Source organism: Phyllostomus hastatus, unplaced genomic scaffold (genome assembly GCF_019186645.2).
Source record: "Phyllostomus hastatus isolate PE091 unplaced genomic scaffold, TTU_PhHast_1.1 phas_contig_150, whole genome shotgun sequence".
Taxonomy (NCBI): Eukaryota; Metazoa; Chordata; class Mammalia; order Chiroptera; family Phyllostomidae; genus Phyllostomus; species Phyllostomus hastatus.
The window spans coordinates 8,629,364-8,651,534 of NW_025333611.1; the positions used below are offsets into that span (position 1 = coordinate 8,629,364).

At 45.6% G+C, this 22,171-nt stretch overlaps 1 protein-coding gene across 1 annotated transcript in view; it reads right to left on the minus strand.

Annotated features, from left to right (window-relative positions):
* The window catches only part of TENM2 (teneurin transmembrane protein 2), an 842,102-nt gene extending 836,895 nt beyond the window's left edge, over positions 1–5,207 (minus strand). Inside the window, exon 1 of the mRNA XM_045827298.1 lies at positions 4,982–5,207. Within this exon, the coding sequence (XP_045683254.1) occupies positions 4,982–5,207 (226 nt within the window). The remainder of the gene's footprint in view (positions 1–4,981) is intronic.
* Positions 5,208–22,171: the final 16,964 nt, after the last annotated feature.

Consider the following 22,171-nt stretch of genomic DNA (forward strand, 5'->3'; position numbering starts at 1 on the left):
TATTGGCAGGAACTTTTACAGATGAAGAAAATGAGTCTTAGAGAGTCTATGCTCTAGAATTCAATCAAGTTCCTGGCACAATTTACCTTTGGGTCTGCTTCTTAACTACTCTCCCATATGCCTCTCCTACAAAGCAACATAGATTTGAGTTGGCCAGCAAGAAGCCAACAAACCGTATTACACTGAAAGATTGTAGAGTCTCTTTTTCTAAAGATTTTTTTAAAAAAGCAACCACACAGCGGAAGACTAAGAAACACCATGTATTCTCAGTTGAGATATGAACAAAAGTCCTACCTAGAGGAGGAGAATAATTCCAAAGCAATCTTCTCAAGATACTTTTCAGCCTTCCAAGTACTGACCACGCAAACTCTTGAACTTCACTCGACTCTAAAAGTTGTTCTTTGTAGGTTAATTAAAGGATTGGCATTTTTCAAAATAAAGTCTTTCTAACTGTTGCTTCAGGTGCCGGAGCCGTAAAAACAAATAACTATTTGACAACAATGGCAGCAGACAGAAATGCTCACAAGGTTTCAAAGCATGTCAACAATTATTACGTACATCAGTTGAATCAATGCAGGGAACATTGTAGCTTGCTAGTTGTTCATCAGTCTTCAGCTCATTTACATAGGGTTAAATTGATGCTTTGAACAAATTACACAGAGCAAAAAATATTGCTCAAATTCTTTTAAAGATCACGGCAATGAGAAATAGCTCCTGAAATCCCAAATTCAAACCGAGCCTAATATGTATACGTGTGTACGTGTTTATGTATTTTGAAAGCACAGGGAAGGGCTGCTGAAAATTACTTCTGCGCGAGAACCAGTTGAGAGAACTGATGGAGGTGTGTGTTGGAAAAATCCAATCTTCCCCAGTTCTTTCTTCAACCTTGACCCGGACAGCCAGCCTGAGGTGCGGAGAAAGAATTCAATCTTGGCCCCCCTCTCAAGAGACTTGCACGACTAACTGGGAAGAAGGGCTTTTTGAGGAATGAGAAGCCTGGCTGAACTCTCTGGCCCACTGGGCTTTGGCTGGCAGGGAAACCAGTCAGTTCTGCTTACCTGAGCAATATCATTTAGATAGCGACACCTTTCTTGGTTAGTGTTCCGGGCTGAGGGGTTGTGCAAAAAGGCGACGGCTGGCGGGGAGGGCAGAGAGCCGGCGCTGACAGCCGGGCACATATGTGGGCAGCAGGAACTTTCTCCTGCAGTGGGGCTGGCGCGGAGGGAGTGCGGCTGGAAACGCTTTCGGGGGCCCAGGTAGCTATGGGAATGGGGGAAAGTGGGTGAGAACGGGAATATAGGGCTGGTGGTAGTCCTCATCATCTGTTCAATCCATACTACTGACTCCAGCTCCTATGTTAGTCAGAAAGGTTTAAAGGGGTTGGTCCCTAATACGTTTACAAACTGAACTACGCAAACCTTCCTGAGCCTTTTGACTGAGTCGTTTGAAAACGACTACTTTTCATTTCTTTACGTGTGCGCTGGGGAGGTGAGGAAACACTGTTTAAAACATGGCCCTTGAATCCAGCTCCCTGATTTGGGACCTGTCTCCACCTCTTCCTAAGTTTGTGACCTTGGAAGATTCATTTAACCTCTCCGTGCCTCAGTCTCCTCATCCATAAAAATGGCAGCAATAACAGTACGCATCTCACAGCACTGTTGTGAATGCTGATGGAGTTGATACAAGCAAGATGCTTAGACCAGCGCCTGACAGGTAGAGAGTGTATCCCAGTATTCGCCACTATTCTTTGGTTATTGTTACTGCTGTTCAATACATCTGAATGCTGTGTGCTAATCCTAGGGATGCACATAATGCACCCAAGTACGCAAAAACAGAGTTCAAGGCTAACTTAGGCTCCTAAGACATGGCAGCCTGTCTTGTATATCCCACTGCTCTACACCCTAACTTCAGAGTCCAAAAGAACAGGCTTATACAACTTGCCTGGGAACTTGGCCGACCTACACGCTTCAAAGTGGCATCTATTTATTTCACAGGTTGGGTTGGGTCTAGGTCTGATCACAACTCAGACCGCTGGTCACTTTTGTCAGGTGCATTAACACTCCGACCACTAGCATGCCATTTATTGCAGGATTAGTCATTAACTAATTACTAATTACTCCAGTGGCCACAGACTAAGGTCAGCAGTTTCATCCCTTCACAGCAGGAGGGTCCCGCATAATAGAGGTCAGACAGGTAATTTGCATTGTCTCTGCTTAAGAGGCCCGCAGCGGAAGGCAGCAGAGGGGGACTGTGTGTGGAAAGCCAGCAAAGGCGGCCTAATTTGACAGGAGCTTCTAGAAGCTTCTCGTCACTCCTGCTGGGACCTGGCAGCCTCCCACGTTTGATAACTTGCAGCTGGCCAGCTGGGAAAACTGGACAAGGTCTGACCCTGGCCCCATATCACTCCATCGGCTGGCGATTCCTTTCCACTCGGAGCATCTGGAGAGCCATCCAACTGTGTTTGCCAAACTTGCTTGTATGTGAGAAGCGTGTTTGTTTTATAATCAGTGTCTTGGGTTTTAAATAAGAATACCACAGGAGACGATCACACTGTGATCCTTGCTAATGTACCTCTAGGCTAATAAGTACTGAGATGATCCTGCTCTTTGATTTCATGAATAAGAAAACAAAATGGGAAATGCATGACATTTAAAAAAAAATTATTGTTATTACTGAGTGTAAAATTTATTTTAACCCTCTGTGTCGTGGCTAAGTTTCATGGTGAATGCGTTGCTTGCCAGATTGCATCTCCTGTTCCCCCTCTCCTTAAATGCGTGCTTATTTACTTCCTGCGGAGCTCAATTTTAGAACCCATCAAAGTAGATCCACTCAGACTCTGACTGCATTTCCATGCATAAATTCATAGATGTCTTCAGAAGGAGTTGCACTTGCATATGCAAATACTTTCCAATGCCTTTTCATTTTTACTTCTGGCCTGCACAGTTTTTAATTCATGCAAACACATTACACAAACAAATATGGGCTTGATAACAACACACGGCATGTGCGAATTGTTAATTGCGAAGCTCTGAGTGTGATATGGCCAAGCAACTTCCATTATTATCGATGGAGAGGGAGAAGATTAAACAGGAGGAATGAAGGTATATTTGAAAATAAAAATCCGAGCACTTGGTTTCACTTTATGCACATATTAAATTAGGGAAAAGGTGACAGGCCCATTCACAATTTGACAATAATCTGGGGTCCACAGTTCGGTGCACAATGAGGCAGAAGCCAGCATGCACCTTTAATGAGACTTAGGAATAAGAGTGTGCATCTCAGCACCGACCACCGGAAACAAAATGTATGCAGCAACACTCTCCATGAAACCAAAACTACAGCAGCAAACGAAAGGCTTTCAACCGTGGTGAATGTGCATCACCTTTCAGAATGTCTGCGTCTTGTGCTATTGATGCTCTTGGAAATAAGGGAAAGGTGTCATAATTTTTCACATTGGAAATTCGAGCACTCCCTTAATTAATTAAGCTGTAACTCTTCGCATATTTCTTTCCAATTCCCACTACATGCACTTTAGCATCGGGTGAGAACGGGAAGTAAAACACGTGTCGGCGTCACTTACAGATCAAAGACATTTTCAAGCAACCCTCCCCCTGTTTGAAATGTGTCTCATTCACGTGAAAATAACTCCAAAAATAAGAGCAAAGATTAAATTAAAAACTGTATCTTGCAAGGGTCTATAATTTGCAATGGAAACAAAATTGTATCTGTTTCTTAGCTGATTTTTTGGACTATTTTGCTAAATATAAAAGATGGAGCTAGGCTAAACTGGGAGCACATGAAAATACATTTTTTAGGAAAAACTGCTGGAATAAATATATATGTGTGTGTTTTCTAAGAAATAAAGAAAAATAAAGCAATTGAAGGAAGCTAAGAAACCCGGAATGGAATTCCAAGCTGCTACAGACTGCAAGTTTGGGACCTTCCACATTCTTAGATTAAAACCTGATCCCTTCAGTATTTAGAGGTGGGGCCTTTGGAAGGTAATGAGGTCATAAGGGTAGAGTCCTCAGGAATGGGTTTATGGACTTAACAAAAGAGGCCCCAGAGAGCTCCCTCCCCTCTTCAGCTGTGTGAGGACCCAGGAACAGACAGCTGTCCAAGAACCAGAAAGAGAGCCTTCATCAGACACCAGATCGGCCCACACCTTCATTGTGGACTTCCCAACCTCCAGGAATGTGCAAAATAAATGTCCGTTGTATATAAGCCACCAGTACATGGCATTTTGTTATAGCAGTCCAAACAGACTAGGACACAATCTAAGGTATCTCATGAGGAATGAAATCAGTTGCAACGATTGCTGGAACAAGAAACAGAGCATCAGTAATGCAACAACAGGGCAGGCAGGGCCTTGACCCTGGACACTGGCAGAGTGGCCCTTCCCAGCGCATTGACTGTATTTCTGTGCCTTCCTCTGTAACTTTGCTGAGCGTCCATGTAAACCACGCACACAGCAAGGCTGGAACACAAAGCTCGAGATGTCGAGCTAGGGAATCAGCTCAACTATGCTGCCTTCACTTACACGTCCACACAAGAGCGACCCTTGACAGGTGATAACAAATGCCTTACGGATATTGAACACGAAGAGAAGGTCAGCTGTTAGTACTTGGGAGAAAAAGATTTTCTTCCCCAATGAAATCAAAATACTATGATTCAAGAGAAATCGACCCCCTGTGGAGCCAAGGGTCTGCTGTTATATGACATCTTTCAAAAAGCACCAGGGTGTGTCTCCAAAACCAACCATCAAACCGTCAAAGAAGGCAGTATCCAGGGCCAAAGACGCGCTTCTGGGATACCCGCAGGCGTTGGATATGGGTGGATGAAAGGGACTGTTGTTTTCAACTAAACTCTGATAGGACCCTTGATGGTGCCACACTTCGCTCCCACTCTCACTAGCCTCGGTCGTCAACAACACACAACAGCGCAAGTCGAGAACGTATGACCGCGAGCCAGCTCCACGTACCTTGTCTTGGAAACTCATCTGACTCCCGGTGGACGAGGTCTGTGACCCGGTTGCCGTAGTGCATCCTGCTGTCGTGGTCATAGGCCTTCAGCGTCTCGCTGGAGCTGTAGGACTTCTGCGTGGGCACGCGGCAGTCCTCGCTGTCCAGGGAGGAGCTGGTGTAGCGGCACTCCTTGCCACACCGCCCCCGGGTCAGAGAGCGGTGTCGCCGGTCCTTCACGTCCATTATTCCGGATCGGGCAGGGGCGGACGCTTTCAGGAAACACAGGCCTCAGGGTTGGCACGTGTCACGTTGCCACCTAAAGACATCAGAGGAAACAACCCACACTGTGATTAGAAGAAAAGGCCGCCTTCAGTTCTGACTCCCCTTCTGACTCTGATAACAACATAAAAAGGCAAATTTGGTCAGCGCCACCTAATCTCTTTTGCAAACGCTTAATGTATACTTAGACAATCAGCCTAAATAGAAGGACTCGATACAGTAAATTAATTTCCTTGCTGTTTAATTTAACAGATTTAGGGGGAAACGTAATAGCAAAATAAGTCATCTTTTGATTTCCCTATATGCGCACAGATGACATGATAGAGTCTGTCGCTCTAATGCAAGATCTTAGCATGAAGCAGTTGAAAGCAAAACTGATTTTATCCTTCTTTAATTTCATTCTCTTTCTGCTGTAGAAGAGTTGGGGAAAACAAATATAACAAATAAATAAAAGTACACGAGGCATAAATTTATGCTGTGGACGCTTTGCATTGATAGCAAGTCAATTTGGCTAACATCACGTTGCCTGGCGGGTTCTGGAGAAGGAGAGCCTAAGGCATTCTTGACATGCAAACAGTCTTCCTCCGATTTCTGCGATGAGCCTTCAGCAGACTCCTAGTCGGGTTTCTCTCCTTTGCGGATCCGTGTCGTGGACACCCCTGGCCACTTCCTCCTCATCATCTACCACCTGGACAGCTTGCTGACGAGAGCTCTAACGGGCACATCAGCCTCCTCACCAGCCTGGCCTGCTCCATGCCGGATACCCACCGCAGAACTGAAAAACGGGGAAGCGCGCCGGCTACAATGGGAAAGCTGATAGAAAGGGGCCTCTCTGCCCCGCCAACGGGCAACCAGGGACCCCACAGTCTGTCGCCTGACACCCTGCGCCTGGCTGTGTGCGCCCGACATCTGCCGAGCAAACATGACAGAAATGCTCAGATGCCTCCACGTTCCAAGTGATAGGCCACAGGACCAGGGACTGGACAGAATGGGCAAATATGGATTTTAATTAAAATGGAAAATACAACCCAGGGTCTGGGTGCTGCTTTTTCTCTGGGCTACTGTTGCTCTCTGACTCCTTGATGTGCCAGGACCTGCCTGGGGAGCCGATCTGTGGTTCTGAACCCCCCTGCTCTCCTCTGGTTATTCACCACACCACAGCGGGGCACCCTTGTACAGCAAAGGACTAACCTGCGTGCCCACAACATGGATGGCATCTGTCCCAAGACGGCAGAAGTCAAGTTAATCCCTCCCTGATTTTTCACACCAAGAGGTCCCTCTTGATCTCAGGAACCTTCCTCATTTACACGGTTGTACACTTGCTCAACTACTGCCTGTAATCACGGAGGATTTTGTTTGGCAATGAAAACACCACCAAGCACAGTTGTGCCGCTGCCACACTCATTTATATACAAAGAAGCCCATCATGTCCTTGAAGCTACAGTGCCTGACTCGGGGAGTCGGAAGTATCTTTGAGGGTCACCAGTCAAGATCCTAGGACCAGCTTAGGGGACACGGACAGTGAATGCTGGCATGGCAGTCTCTTCTGGGCAGAGTCAGTTCAAGTGTCTTAACAGTAACGGCATCTCTGAGTGCCCAAAACCATCTCCCTACACTTCCAACATGGGATCTCCACATTTTGGAATCTGTGTCTTAGGCTGGCCAAGAGCGTGACCACGGAGGTCCTGGCTGGATGCCAGGCAGCGTGGCCAGTGACCAGCTAGAGCCCTTCTACAAGCACTCCTGTCCTTCCCGACTCGGTGTCCCCGATGGGTGAAAACAGGAAATCAGAGTATCTGCTTCCCAGAGGTTTAGTAAACAGTAAAACGCACTGGGAGGAAGCTCCCCAGATGCTAGCTCGTGGTAGTGGCCTATGGGGAGCAGTTTTTTGTTCTCTTTTCTGAAAGATTAAATTGTTTTTTTTTTCTCTTAGCTGAGTAGTTTACAAAGCTGCATTAGATATAGGGGGAAGATGGTAAAATAAATCCCTGAAACTCAACGTTCTAATTATAAACCTCGATACTGGGACTACAGACCAGTAAAGGGAGACCCTCGGCACCTGCCGAAGCTGTATAAGGCTGTGTGGCAACAGTGAGAGGCATGAGTGATTTGGGGGGATGATTGGTTGTTTTGAGGGGATTCCATAATCTTCCTCTCTCCTGCGTCACAGTGAGATTTTACTTTTTAATGTGTTCGGTGTTCCTGAGTCACAATACCCTTTCTCTTCCGATCCGCATCATGCTTTGGAAAGCGGGCTGATTTTCCATATGTGGGTATGTGATTTTATTGTATTTTTTAAGTCATGCTCTGATTTATGGGCCTATTGGAAAAGCCCGAAGGCCTGTTCCCTAGTCATACAGTGGGATAAGGTTTGTGTTCGGACACTGTGGTGTCGACTTGGCTGCCGGTGGCCTGTTCCTGCTCGATTCCCCTTTCCCGGCTGTGCCCTCCGCAGCTCAGTTCGGCGGCGACGTCACCGGCAGGCAAACAATAGAAATGTGTATATAATGAGGTAAAAATGACAAATCTTAATCAGGAAAAGCTAATTTCCCAGGAAACTGAGCAGAATACACAGACTGTTAGCCTATAGGTCTTTTGTATTTAGCTTGCCTGTGGTTGAAACTTTTCGATGTTAACAACAACCAAAAAAGACAAAGCAGTGACCAGCAGGAAATATGAAAATCTGGTCCTATAACTGATCATTAAAAATTGGACTGTGTAGAAACTTCTGCTCCCAGAAAGATGGAATATACTTTCACTTATTCCTCCCGATAAGTTCAGCTGGAAGCCCTGGGCAGTACATGTAAAACCAGCATAAGGAGAGTCTGAAAGGTGGAAAGAAGAGGCAGAGAAACTAGGGCCCTCAGCCCCAAGGAACGATGCCGCGGTGAGTGCCTGGGATTTCTTTTGGCCACCAGATCTCCCAGATTTGTCCCTCATGACACTGGACCCCAAAACACCATGGACACAGGTTACAAAAAGCTCCACGTCGCTCTAGCCAGGCAACATGGAAAAAACTGTAGCCCCACTTCCATCGTCAACAGTAAAAGCCAGGTGGGGACCCTAAATTCCATGGTGCTGGGGAAGCTGTAAGGCACCCCCGCCCCCACCATGGTGATTTCAGAGAAGGCTAAGAAGGGATCCAGGATTTCCATCCCTTCCCGGAAGTTATGAGGCTGTCCCCTCCCTCGCAGGAAGCCTGGCCTCCAGCCCGCTGGGTAGTGACAAGGTACCCCCTCCTTCTCTGGGAGGCTGTCGTTGGAGGGGGAGACCCAGCAGAGAGTCAAGACTTTCACTCTCTCACCACGGTAATGAGTCCCTGTTACCAGTTGTTGGTGTAGGTAGTTGCCACGTGGGGAGGAATATGAAGGTGCTCCTATCTCGTCCACCCAGGGGGGTATCCACGGAGGCCAAGTAAGGAGACAGAACTCCCATGTCCACCCCACCCAGTTGCTAACAAAGAGCACCCTGCACTTGGGTGTTGACCAAGACTGAGTGGGGAACCTGGACTTCTTTCCTAACCCAGCAATGATGGAATGGGGTATCTCTTATCCTGAAAGCACAGTGTCAGGAGAAACCAGCCAGAACAGATGATTTAAATAAGATTCAGAATGTCATAATACCTGAATGTTTAGTTTTCAATTAAAAAAAAATCACCTGGCATACCAACAACTTAGAAAGATCACGAACTGAATAAAAAGATACGATTAATAGATGCCAGTGCTGAGATGACAAGGATGTTAGAATTATTTGAAACAGATTTAAAAGCAGCTATAAAAATACTTCAGTGAGCATTTGTGGATGAAATTAAAACAAATAAAACAAGAGAAAAATCTCATCAAAAAAGTAAAGTTTCAGCAAACAAGTAGAAAATAGAAAGAAGATTCCAAGGGATATTTTAGAACTAAAAACCAAAATAACCAAAAAAAGATTAAGAAACTTAATAGATGGGCTCAAGAACAGGATGGAGGGATAGAAGAAAGAAACAGGGAACTTGCCAAACTGAAGAAGGGAAATCGCCCAATCTATACAATACATTAAGAAACAGACTAATGAGAAAAAATTGAAGAGAGCCTTTGGGACGTGTAGAACGATAACAAAAGACCTCATGTTCATATCATCAGAGTCCTAGAAGGAAAGTAGAAAGAGAGGAGGGCTGAGAAAGTGCTAAATCACCAGCCAAATGCATCCAAATTTGCAAAAGATGTAAAACACATGCAAGAAGCTAAGCAAACTGCCTACATCCGTATCAAGACATCCCACCATCAAACCTCTGAAAACTTAAAGGAAACCATGAAAGCAGGGAGAGAACTGACACATTATCCATAGCGGAAGGTGATCTGCTAGGAAAATAGATACCTCGTCAGGACCATGGACACCAGCAGGAAATGGCAAAATATTTTTCAATTGCTGAAAGAAAAGATCTTTCCACCCAGAACCCTATATTCAGCAAAAATGTCCTTGTAGAATAAAGGACAAAAACAAGAAATTCTTGGATGAAGGAAGAGTAGTTCGAAAATTAGCTGTCTAAAAGAATGGTTCAAAAGCAGCTGTCTGAAACAGAGAGGAAACAATAAAAGCAACAATCTTGGAACATCAGGAAGGGAAAACAATATGGCAAGCAAAAAAAAGTAAGTTAATACAAGAGATTTTCTCCTTTACATTTTCCAAATTATTTTTGATAGTTGAAGTAAAAATGATAACAATGTCCAATGAGGCTTTAAATGTAGGTAGAGGACATACTTAAGAAATTGTACTACAAATGAGGAAAGGTAAAAGGAGATAGAGGAGGGAGTTTCTACACGTCATTTGACCCGCTAAAATGATGAAACCAGTAAACCGTGATAAGATGCATAAAAAGACTATCCAAAGAGATGTACTCAGAACCACTACAGGAGAAATCGAAATGGAGTTCAGAAAATGTTCAATAAGTGACTGGAAAGTAGGAAGGTGAAAACAGTAAAATGGAAAACAGAAAGAATAAGAAAACAAACAGAAAACAAAAAGTAAGATGTCAGACTTAAGTCCTAAAATAGCAATGATGACATTAAATGTAAGTGATCTAAGGCATATATGAATTAAAAAAGAGATCTGTGCAGCTGATTTAAAGATATGATCCAGCTCCATCTGACAATGTGGAAGTCACTTTAAATATAACAAGGTCAGCGTGTTGGGAGTAAAACTGATGAAAAAGGTATATAATCAAACATTAATCAATGAAAGCAAGAGTGACTATCTTAACACTAGACAAAGTGGATTTCAAGGCAAAGAAAACTACCAGAAACAGAGGGGCATTATACAATAATGAAAAGATCCATCCACCAAGAAGAAATAGCAATTTTAAACAGGCATGCACTAAAAAAATCAGAGCTGCAACCTATGTGGAAAAATAACATTTTGAGGTAAAAAATAAACAAATTCATAATTATCTTCAATATTTGGAAGTTTCAAAATTAAAGTCCAGAACATTAATAAACAACTAGATGGGAAATCAAGAAGGATACAGAAGAGCCCCCAAACGTCATCAACCAACAGGGTCTCCTCCATGTTGATGGGCTATTCCTCCCAACCACAGCAGGCTGGCAGGCTGGCCAGGGAGAATACGTCAGACGCACCACAGTCTGGAACATGAAACTGACGCAGACAATTTTAAAAGGACTGAAACCACACAGTGTTCTTGTACCACAATGGAATGAAACTTGAATCAACAGCAGAAAGAGAAGAAAATCTCAAGCACCTGAAAACTAAACAATACTTTTCTAAATAACTCATTGGTAAAAGAAGTAGGTCTAAGTGAAATCAAAATATACATTGAAGTGAAGGGAAGTGATAATATAACATAAAAAGGTGTGAGAAACTACCATGCAAAAGATCTTGTTACAAGGATTAAAAAAAAACAGTCTATAGACCGAGAGAACCTATTTGGAAACCACACATTGGGGAAAGGGAAAATATTAAAAATAAAGAAATATTTCCAAAGCTTAATTGTAGAAACACACGCAATACAATTTAGAAATAGACAAAAGATGTGAAGTGACATGTCACCAAATAGAACATCCAAAGGTCAAATAACACATAAAAAGATATTCAACATCATTAGCCATTAGATAAATGCAAATTAAAGCCACAATGAGATATTATGATGGACTTGTCAGGATGGCTGAAATAATAATGATAATAATAATAATTAATAATAAAAACAACACTAAGTACTGGCAACAACGGAGCAAAAGTAGACCACTCACACACTGCTGGCCCAGATACAAGATGGTGCAGCCACACTGGAAAACAGTTTAGCAGATTTTTGTTTTAAAAGCTAAAAGTGTAACTGCCTTACAATTCAATAATTGTCCTCCCGGGCATTTATCCCAGAGAAATAAAAACATTTGCTCACAAATGTTTGTATCAGAATGTTTATTGGTAGCAGCCCCAGACTGGAAAGAACCCAGATGTACTTCAATGGGAGACCGGTTACACAGTGCTCCGGTACACCCAGGACGTGAAATACTGCTCTGCAGGAAAAAGGGACGGACTGCTGAGGCCCGTTGCAATCAGGATGGGTCCCGGAGAAGAATGCTCAGTGAAAAGCCAGCCCCAGGGGCTACATGCTGCGTGCTCCTTTAATACAACACCCATGAGATGAGGGAAGCAGAGACCTGGCGACAGGTTAAGGGCCACTGGGGTGCGAGGGTGCAAGGGCAGTGAGTGTGGCTATAAGTGGACAACACCAGGAATCCTGGGGTGATGGAAATTTCCCGCATCTCAGCCACGTTGATGTCAAACCCTGGTTGTGATGGTGTCTACAGTTTTGCAAGATGCTGTCATTGGTAGAAGTTGACTCAAGGGTGCTGTGGGATAAAAGTCTGACCTGGGAGGTCACTTGCAATTTTAGCTGGGCACAAGTGCTCTACTACTACTACTACTACTATTATCATCATCATCATCATCATTATCATCACTACTATTATTATTTTACTACTCCTTTTGATTTTATAGCCAGTCTGCTTTACTTACTCAAAACCCCTGCTTGGCCAATATAGGTCATTATATTTGTGACTTCTGGTGTAAAGAAAAAAAAATACGGTTGTGGCCCCTGGAAAAGATCACAGAAGGCCAGTTACAATATAAGAGGCAGCACTTGCCAACATGTTTTTCTTAAGACAATTTTAAGATGATAAAACATTGGTCTTAATCCTCATATGGTTAAAGATTCATAATTTATTTAATAAAATGCGTGTATTACCTACTACGGGCAAAGCACTCTGCATGCTCGTCCTTGAAAGTGAAGGTCAACAATTCATGTGGGGAAATGCTAGTTTAGAGACTGATTTTAGAAAGTAATTAAAATTGCCTTGAAGCAGTAGGAAAGATGGTAACCACAATTATAAATCTTTCCCCCAAGCCTCTGCCTTGTGCAGCCCTGACGAGGGGCAATTGCCCGGCAAAGCCTCTGCTCACTTGTTACTGCTACGCAGAGGCTTGATTCTGTTCCATTCCACACTTCCTCTCTCCACCAGGGTTCCCACTGCTTTCTTCATCAGCTGCCTGAGTGGGTCCCATCATTTTCGCAGAACAGTTACAGAGCTCTTGCCTGCAAGCCTTTGTCTAATTAGCTAATCCTGTGAGCTGTAACACTGTTCACTATTAACTTTGCAGATTATCCCACTACTTAAGGGGGTTGACTTGTTAATCACTGACAGCCCATTTGAGATGTGCGTTGTTGTGTGTGCGAGTGGACTGGTCCGTGGGTGTGCATGAACAAGGCGGAGAGAAAGGGTGGGCACACCCACATGGACAGCTGTTTCCATTGCCACCTAACGCTGCCACCAGCTGGTTGTCTAAACTTGCCTCGCTCTCATCGCTGATCTTTGATTCCCTCCCCACCAGGCACTGTTTCACGGTGCTCGAATACATGCATCACAGCAACGGACCGTAGCCTTTGGGGGGCTTGGTACCAGGGACGCCAGCCATTTCCAGATACCCCATGGATTGGGATTCTTTCAATTCTGGATACAGACTGATGTGACCACCTCTCTTCCCCGTTTCGAATGATGAGAAATCATTGCAAAAGTTTGTCTAGAAGGCGGTGGAGAAAGTCAGTCACGTGAATCAAATGTTCTAGTTTCCTAATTTGAGCTGATGTCACATATTTTAGAAATCCAATAAGGAGTATCATTATGTGAGCATGTTTACAGTTAGCAAGTATATTTTTGAAAAGATCCATCAGAAAGCTCCTGTCGAATATCCTTCTTCCCTCTGACAACATGCTGATTGGATTGCCGGCTTGTTTCTCCATCTTGCCGGTGTCACGTTTCCACGTGGAAAAAGACGTAGTGGATAATTCATAGCCCCTGAACCCGCCACTCCTCTGCTAACTCTGCCCGTGACCAAAACCAGAAATGCTGAGTCCACCTCAAAACAGCGTGGTCACAGATTCCTGTCCCGTGTATTAGAACTCTTGCATAAAAGTGGTTTACCTCCCAATCTTTAAGCACCAAATAAAACGTGCTGCAGAACCCCACACAGAAAAGAGAGAAGCTGAGGAGGAGGAGCAGGAGTCAGGCTGAGATGAACCAGGATGAAAACCAGCGCACGTCCTTGAAGACTTCCAGCTTCTTCTCTTCGAGAAACGTTTAAGAACAAGTCTGAACAAGACACACTCCAAAGTATCTACAGACAGACTACCCCTGTGGCCTCTGGGTAGAGCAAGGAAACTCTAGTTTAAAATCTGCAGCAGTGGAAGGAGGTGCCCTGGTAAGTTCACGCAGTAGTAAGTCAAAGGTCAAAGACAGTTTGCTTTCCGTTTCCCTGTGCGGTTACACTGATCTGTCTGGGGATCGAAAGCCGACTCCGGTCCCTGTCCCGAGCAGAAGGAATAAGCAAATCTGCAACTGTGTTTTGTTCTCTGGCTTCAGAACCTTTCAGAATTTGGTGGCGGGGGCGGATCCCTGAATCCACTCACACAGGACACGATACGAGTGGAACCAGGGTGTGCTGCCCGTGGATTTATGAATTGTGAACTGTGACGACCTGTCTACGCGCTAGCAGTCCCGAGGAACAAAACCCACGAAGGGGCAGGGTGCACCCCCCAAGTCTAGACATTTGCCGTCAGAGTGCAGGCTTGCGTGTTTGTGTATCCAAAGTCTGCCTCAGCTTGGTATTTAGTCTACTGCCATGCGTTTCTCTCCCTTTCCAGTCTAAACTGTTCAACATTCAAGGAAGCCGGCGTGGTCACACCTCCTGCTAAAATTTCCATACGCCGTGTATGCCGTGGGGGAGTTTCCTGGAGCCTCTGCCCTTCAGCTCCACCTTCCCCACGCATGGGCCCCTCTGCTCACCTCCCACTGTCCTTTGTGCCTCCTGAGACCAGGAGCCCAGCCGACGGCTGCAGCTGGGGCATCGGCTAAGTTACCACAACTGGAAAGGGAGTCCCTGCCCTTGCCTGCTCCCCACCACGCAGGGCTCCCAGGGGCAGCAGAGCAGACACACGAGCCTGCGGCCTCAGGACCTACGTAGTGAAAGAAAGAACGGCACACCTTCTTCCCATCCCATGGAGTATGGCCTTCTCGTACCTGACACGGAAAGTGCACCGGGTCAGCAGAGGGAGCAGAGGGTGCCAGACCATGGGTTACAAAGCACAACATCAAAGTTGACGTCCCTGTCAAGTCCAGCCCCCAGGTACGCAGGCCTGTGGCTCAGCATGCGTCCAGGGAGGCCCCTGTGTAAGCCACTGCCACCTGCTCAAACCTGCAACACAGGCATCCGTGCGTGCATCAGAGATGGGGTGACGGAGACCCTGGGGGCTAAGTGACCAGCTAACTCCGCACACATAACAAGCGTTCACGCCACCATCGGGACTGAGAGATGTCCGACTCCGAGGCCCGCGTTCATTATACAAATAGTAACTCGGAAGGTCTGGTTGTGTCCCCTGGGTCACTGAATTGGTAATTTTCTGAGAACCGGGCCCACCAGTTCGATGCGGCTGCCTCAGGGGTGTCACTGACCACGTCACACTCCTGCCAGAGTCAACAGAGGAAAACTTCCAGTCCACAGACCAGTGCATGCAAGAGCCCCTTGTGTATTCTGGGCAATGGAATCAAAGAGGAGAGACATTCCACGATGCCTTGGAAGGTTGAGAGGGACAGACCTCAGTCGCCACATCTGGAAGATGAGGAGAAGATGCCCATCTCGAAGGGCAAAGGTGAGGACGTCCCAATGGGGTGTGGGCATCTCCTACTGACAGATAAAGCTGGAACCGTGACAGCCTCAGGCATCACCACCAACCTCGTCACTGCCGTCAGTCATCTAGAATAGCGTCTAGTCGTTTAAAGATCACTGTAGCTGTTACTTAAGTGATCCCCAAAGTGCAAGTTAAGTGCCGCTATTCCAAGTAACATCTGCTGGGGTGCTACATTTATGGACCCCAAAGGGTGAGCGTTGAAGCACTTTCTTCTCAGGTTGGACACACAGGTACCAATGCCGCCACCCAGCGTCCCACCTTTGCTGCAGGGGACCGCCCCACGGATGCTGGAATCCGAAGCTCAGGTGCACTCATGCCCCGCATCCTTTCGCAAGTCAGATGAGTTCTGCTCTGTGTTTTAAATAGAAAATACTAAGTGCATCATAGAAGTAACACATGTGATAAAGAGAAAATGCTGTGGACAGGAGTAGTTGTTTCTAATTAACTCACTATCTGTCCAGAAAGGTGGGTGCTGGTGACTGGAAATTCTGTTGTTTACAAGAACTAAATGTTGGATGTGAACATACAGTATTGGAAGAGCCAGGATGGGTTTAAATTACTCTGCACAATAGAGAGAGGTGTAGAGAAGTCTTAAGGGAACAGCTAAGAGCAGGGAAGGGAACCAGGAAAGTGGGGCATGAGGGGGAGGACGTGAAAGATGCCTACTCAGAGAGGGGGAGAGAGAATGAACTGGGGGTTCGCTGGAGGCTTTCTCAGTGGGATGCTGACTGGGTGCTGTCAACCATGCGTGCCCGTGCCCTCGCCCAGAGAAGATTTACAGCGCAGTCCACACGCACCACTTCAGCTGTGAGGTTTCTTCGGCGTGTAGGTGAGGATGGACTCTCTGTTTTCTATCTATTATTTTACTATTACGAGCAGGCAGATAGCACTCATGGGAGATTTACTACAATGCTGAAACGGTGCAAGAACTGAGGTGCAAAGTTCAGAAAGGGGGAGCGGTAAGGAAAGAAAAGAGCACTTGGCTCCTCTGGTGAGATGCTCCGCAGGTGAGACGCTCCTTGAAGGCAGGAACCTCGTCTCTTGCCAGCCATCGGTTTCCAGGGGCTGGCAGGGAGCCCGCCTTAAAGGGCACACCCACTGAAGCAGCGTTAGAAATAGCTGTGTGTTTACACAGATGCACATGAAGGTGGAAAAAAAAAGAGAGATAAATGTTTGAAAAGCCTTAGGCCATTTCTATCTTTCTAAGTGTTTAACTGTCCTAAACATATTTTTCATGTCTATTGTTAATTTACAGGATGTACATAAGAATTTTCACACAAATTTTGTAACACATTTGCTCCTGATGTGTCAAACAAATACAGGTATAGATGTTCCCTTTCAAGAGAGCCTCTGCTTCCTTAACTCGGAAATAAAATACAAACATTGTTAAGTGCTTGGGAAATTATGCTAAAGGAGTACTCAAAGAACAGAAGCAGGCCACTGATAGGGCAGGAAGTCAGAATCAGTGACTTATATTTTTAAAATTTTGTAAAGATTTTTGTATTTACTTGTTTTTAGACAGAGGGGAAGGGCAGGAAAAGGAGAGGGAAAGTAACATCTGTGTGTGGTTGCCTCTACATGCCCCCTACCGGGGACCTGGCCCGCAACCCAGGCAGGTGCCCTGACTGGGGATCAAACTGATGACCCTTTGGTTCACAAGCAGGTGCTCAATCCACTGAGCCAGACCAGCTAGGGCTCAACGAGCTGCTTTTAAAACATCTTTCAGTTTGGGAATGTATGTGCTGCGACCTAGCATGTCAAGGGTGGACAAACATGCCTGTAATAGTCAGTAATTGTCTAATACCTATGCTCAGTGTCAGGTGGATGCAAGAGCTGTCGGGGTGGCCGCTTATTAAGCTATGTAATGTCTCATCACTGAGGTGTACACCTGAAACTAATATAATAATGTATGTCAACTGTAACTGAAAAACATACAAAAATAATTTCTTAAAAAGAGTCGACAAACACGTCTGTAAAGATCTAGGGAGTACCCCCGGCCAGGTGACTCCGTTGGTCTGAGTGCTGTCCTGCGCGCCGAAAGGCTGAGGGTTGGATTCCTGGTCAGGGCACATGCCTAGGTCACCGGTTCTATCCCTGGTTGGGATGCGTACAGGAAGCAACCAATCGATGTGTCTCCTTTACATCGATCTTCTTTCTTTCTCTCTCCACCCCCCTCTCAAATCAATAAACATATCCTTGGGTGAGGATTAAATGAAAAAGCCCTAGGGAGTAAAATTTTTTTACATCACAGGGTCTGTTGCAACCATTCATCTCTGCCACTGTAGCACGAAAGCAGCCAGAGAAAATCCTTACGTGAACAGGCGTGTCTGTCTTCCAACGGAACTTTGTTTACGAGAGAAAGACTAGAGCTGGCTTTGACCCTCTGGGCACCACACGCCAACCCTCGCCTGCTGTAGACAAGTAGCGGCCAAAAGTAAGAAGTTTGAAAGTGTGGCTAATTACCAGTTTGAAAATAACCACGCCTCACCCAGGATCTCACAGAAGAGGAGGGTAACATCCCCACCCACTTTGTGACAATGGTCAAGGCGGGTAGGTATGGGGGCCCCACTGCAATGTCACTGGAGGACACTGCTTGCATTGAGGAGGTTGCTAATATGAAACTGATACATTTTCTTGGGCTACAAGTCAAAGGTGTGCTTCTCTCGAGGAGACAGACTTAGAAGTTAACTGGTCTCGGGACCGTGGTGTGAAATGTGAGCTTTGTGCACAGTGTGTGTTCAGTTTGGCCTGAACGTTCCTGCTGCGAAGATCTAGGGGGTCGCCCTGGCCGGGCGGCCCAGTGGGTTGGAGTGGCGTCCCGTGTCTGAGAAGGTTGCTGATTACTTTCTGGTGCTGTGGTTTGTCTGTGAGTACCAGCAACACCAATGATGACATCCAATTATTTATTTTAGTATTACTTCTTGTCTTGATATCTCTATCTTATGTTGCATGTATGCACTCGAAGACAGTAACTCATTTACCAAATGACCCAAAATGTTGAAAGTCCAAGTTTCCACATCCAGAAGAATGCAAGCCTCCAGAGTGCACCTCATAGTAATTCTGGCTACGGAAGGTATTTAGATGGATGGGCTAATTCACTAAGTGAAACAATCATTTCACAATGTGTATACATATATCCAATTCACCGTGATGTAGATTTTAAATGGGTTATAATTCCATTAGTGAATTATACCTCAACAAGTCTAAAAATGAAAGTTTTTAAAAATTAACAAGAAAGACAACTAAGCAGCAAGACTTTTTGGGTAACCCGTTACGAGTTCACTTATACGAACCTGGATTGAAAGGACCCTTTGTAGCCCGTGCTTACTATTATTGTATGTCGGCGGTAAACCAATCAGCGATATGAAAGAGGAGATCAGAAAATGCAAGAGCCTGATACAACATTTTCATGTGAATTTAAAAATAACTCAATAACATCAATCTCGAAATTATGTACTTGCATTCCTGCATTTCCTAATGATCCCTCAAGGTATATCATTATATTTTTACAGCCATTAGCACTGCCATTCACCAGAACCATAATGCCGTAATCACTCAGGGGTTCAAGGAAATGAAAGTCTCTCACATTTGCCTACTACCCTCTGTTGTCTAATATAGCATCAAACGTGACGGCCGTGTAAACTCTTCCCCGCACATGGATAACAGCCTCTGCGGGGGACAGCTGTGATGAACTGCCTAGAGCACAGGGGTGGCTTCTGATTTTTGAGGGGGGAATGTTTCCTCCCAAAGCAATTACCGACATCCCTCGTGCTAGGAAATGTCTGTGTACTCGTACGACCTCCTGGGAAGTGGATCTGGCTTCCTTCTTGCCTTTGCTTATAAAAATGGAGGGTCACTCTTGTGGGGGAGAGAACACAGGCTCAGAGAAGCCATCAGAGCTCTGCTTTCAAAAGACACGCACTCTTCACATCCAGGAAACGGAAAAGGGAACCTGGGCGTGGTAAGTTCATTCGGGCCCTTGACGACGGTCGCTAGAAACCCTGAGGAGTCAGGATTGTTGGGAACCAGGGCGAACACCCCGAAGTGTACGCAGACACGCCGGCCAGGGAAGCGCACATAAAAAACCAATGTGAGTCCCATCCATGGGGTGTCTTCTCTCCAGGTTCACTGGCAGGAAAACGGGCAATATTCTACGGGGTATGCCAATACGACTTCGTGACGTTTTATGGAAACAGCAGGATTTTGAGAAGTAGCAGGTGAATTTGACCAGTGGGACCGGTTGATGACACAGAGCAGGGACAACACTCAAAGCATACTGAGGGATGAACAAATAAGGGAATACGTTTCTCAGAAGCACATTCTAGAGAATGTCTCTAGTCCACTAGAGAGACTGCAGATGGCAGTAGACGGCTCCTACTGAGAAAAGGTGACTCACGGACCACGGGACATCCCCGTGTTCTAGGTCGGCATGAGTTTTGTCCCAAAACATGAATCAGCTCTGTACCTGGGGATCTGGAACCTTTTACTCCAATGAATGAAAATGAGCCAATTACTGCAGCATGTCCATGACTTCGTATTTACTATCTCCTTCAACAACACAACTGCCATTTAATTTAGGTACGCCACCCCCGTTTTACAAATGAGTAATAAAATAGAGACACGTGGCTTAAAACTACTCAAAAGCAGCAGAGGCTGGTTGTGAATGCAGATACCTGGTTTGAAATGCAGATTTCACGAAGAAATGCCACATCTTTTTGTTTCTCTTCCACGTACTCGATTCATGAACAATAGGTAAACAATGACCCCCTCTCCTGAGAACTTACCAACTACTCCACATTTAGGTACCTCTCATGATTATCTTGATTTTGGGAAATTACATTTTATCTCTAGTAAGAAGACACTTCGAACATAAATGAATGATTTTCCAACTCTTAATCAAGGTAAATTCCATGACCTCTCTTTCTGTGCTAACCTGCTTTCCCTGGTACCCAAGTACCTTTATGTGATTTGATAAAAATAAAATAAACTTGAATTAAAATTCACTCCAGGGGAATTTTTCACCTCTCCTTGAGATGATTAGTGACAATCTGTAATTTCACAATCACGATCAATGAGAGTAATGAGCTGCTGAAAGGAGAGTCTCCACTGGTGGGAGCAGGAAGAGCGTCAGGCATCCCTCCGTGGGACCGGACTTCACTCCGTCGCGTAGCAAGCGCTGACTGCGCACCTTCAGAGAGGCAGGAGCTGTGTGAGGTGCGGTGGACAGAAAACGAGTAAGCTGTGAGCCCTGCCCCAAGGATCTCACCAGCTCCTCAGAAGCCAGACCCAAGCACAGAGTAAGTCCGTTGCAATGTCAGTACCACAGTTGAGTTTGCATAGTGACCACACCGTGAAGGTACACCACTATACGTGAGAATGCAAATTTCTCTTGGAGGAGTGAATGCAACCAGTGTAAGGCCCCTAAACCTGATGGCCCAGGAGGGGGACCAGGAGGCATCCATATGGGGATGACTGTTGGGGGGCAGAGGAGGCTAATATCGGGGCAGCTATGCAGGCCAAGGTGGGGACCATGAGGGGACTGGGGCGGTGGGGACACAGGTGGCTTTGGCCCTGGCAAGTGGACCCAGGAGTGACCACAGACAGGATTGCAGGGAGAGGCCATATTAGCCTGCCTCCTGAGGTCCTGGGACAGCTTTTCTTCTATATCCAGGGTTACCCTCCTTATTTTGTAACCTTCCAACTACTGATCACCCACGGGTTTTTGTGTCCGACTATGTCATGGTAACCATATCTCTGGGTCCAATTATAAACCATCATTTTAGTCAAAAAACAATCTTCTCTGGGAATATGGACACATTAGGAGAGGAAGGAGAGACTAATTGAAATGTACGGTCCTCCAGCAGGTATATCTGTATCTGGACACGGTGGGAAAAGGTGAGGTCAGAAACCCTTGCTAATAAGTAGATAAGCAGATGCAGGGACTGGTTTGTGGAGCAGGAGAAGAATGGAGCAGTGGTGCCGAGATGGCGGGCAGGGGGTTTGTGCAATTTCCCAATCCCTAGTTCTAGTACCTGCCAGGCCTGGGTATAATTCTGCAGTTGGATTCACAGAGTCAGTCCTATACCCTGAGAACAGATTTTCCATTTCAGTTTAAACCAACTTGAGTTAGTTTTACATGCTTGGAACCCAGAAAGCTTGCCTTAAGAAGCTATCACCTGAACTTGCATAAAGTAAAATTATTCCATAATCCCATAAGCCATGCTGCAGCCTCCATATTCCAGCACCTGAGCGCAAAGCCCCTTCAGAGGGGAATCCTGTCCACACTGCCTTACGTTTATCCACACAGTGGCTTCGAACCTCTCAGAAAAGTCTTCATTATTTTCCTCTGTGCTTGGCTCATATAAGAGTTAGCTATTTCAGATAATAAAACCTTAGGCTGAAAAAGCTCTTTAACACATTTTCTGTCTGACCTTGCACGTATCTGGAGCATCCAGATGCTTAGACACAATTTGATGATGCTAACAAGTCTGCCAGTTTGACTGGGTAAGCAAATGCCGGCAACAGTAAATGCTCAAGATGTACAAACTGCTGAAGAAATGATATTGTTCAGATGGAGAAAGATGCATGGCCCGGTGACAGAAGTGCGGCTCTCACTCTGAGTGGGGGAGATGACCAGGTAGAAACACCCTGACGCAGTGCTTGCTTGGGTCCATCGGGGGGAAGACGC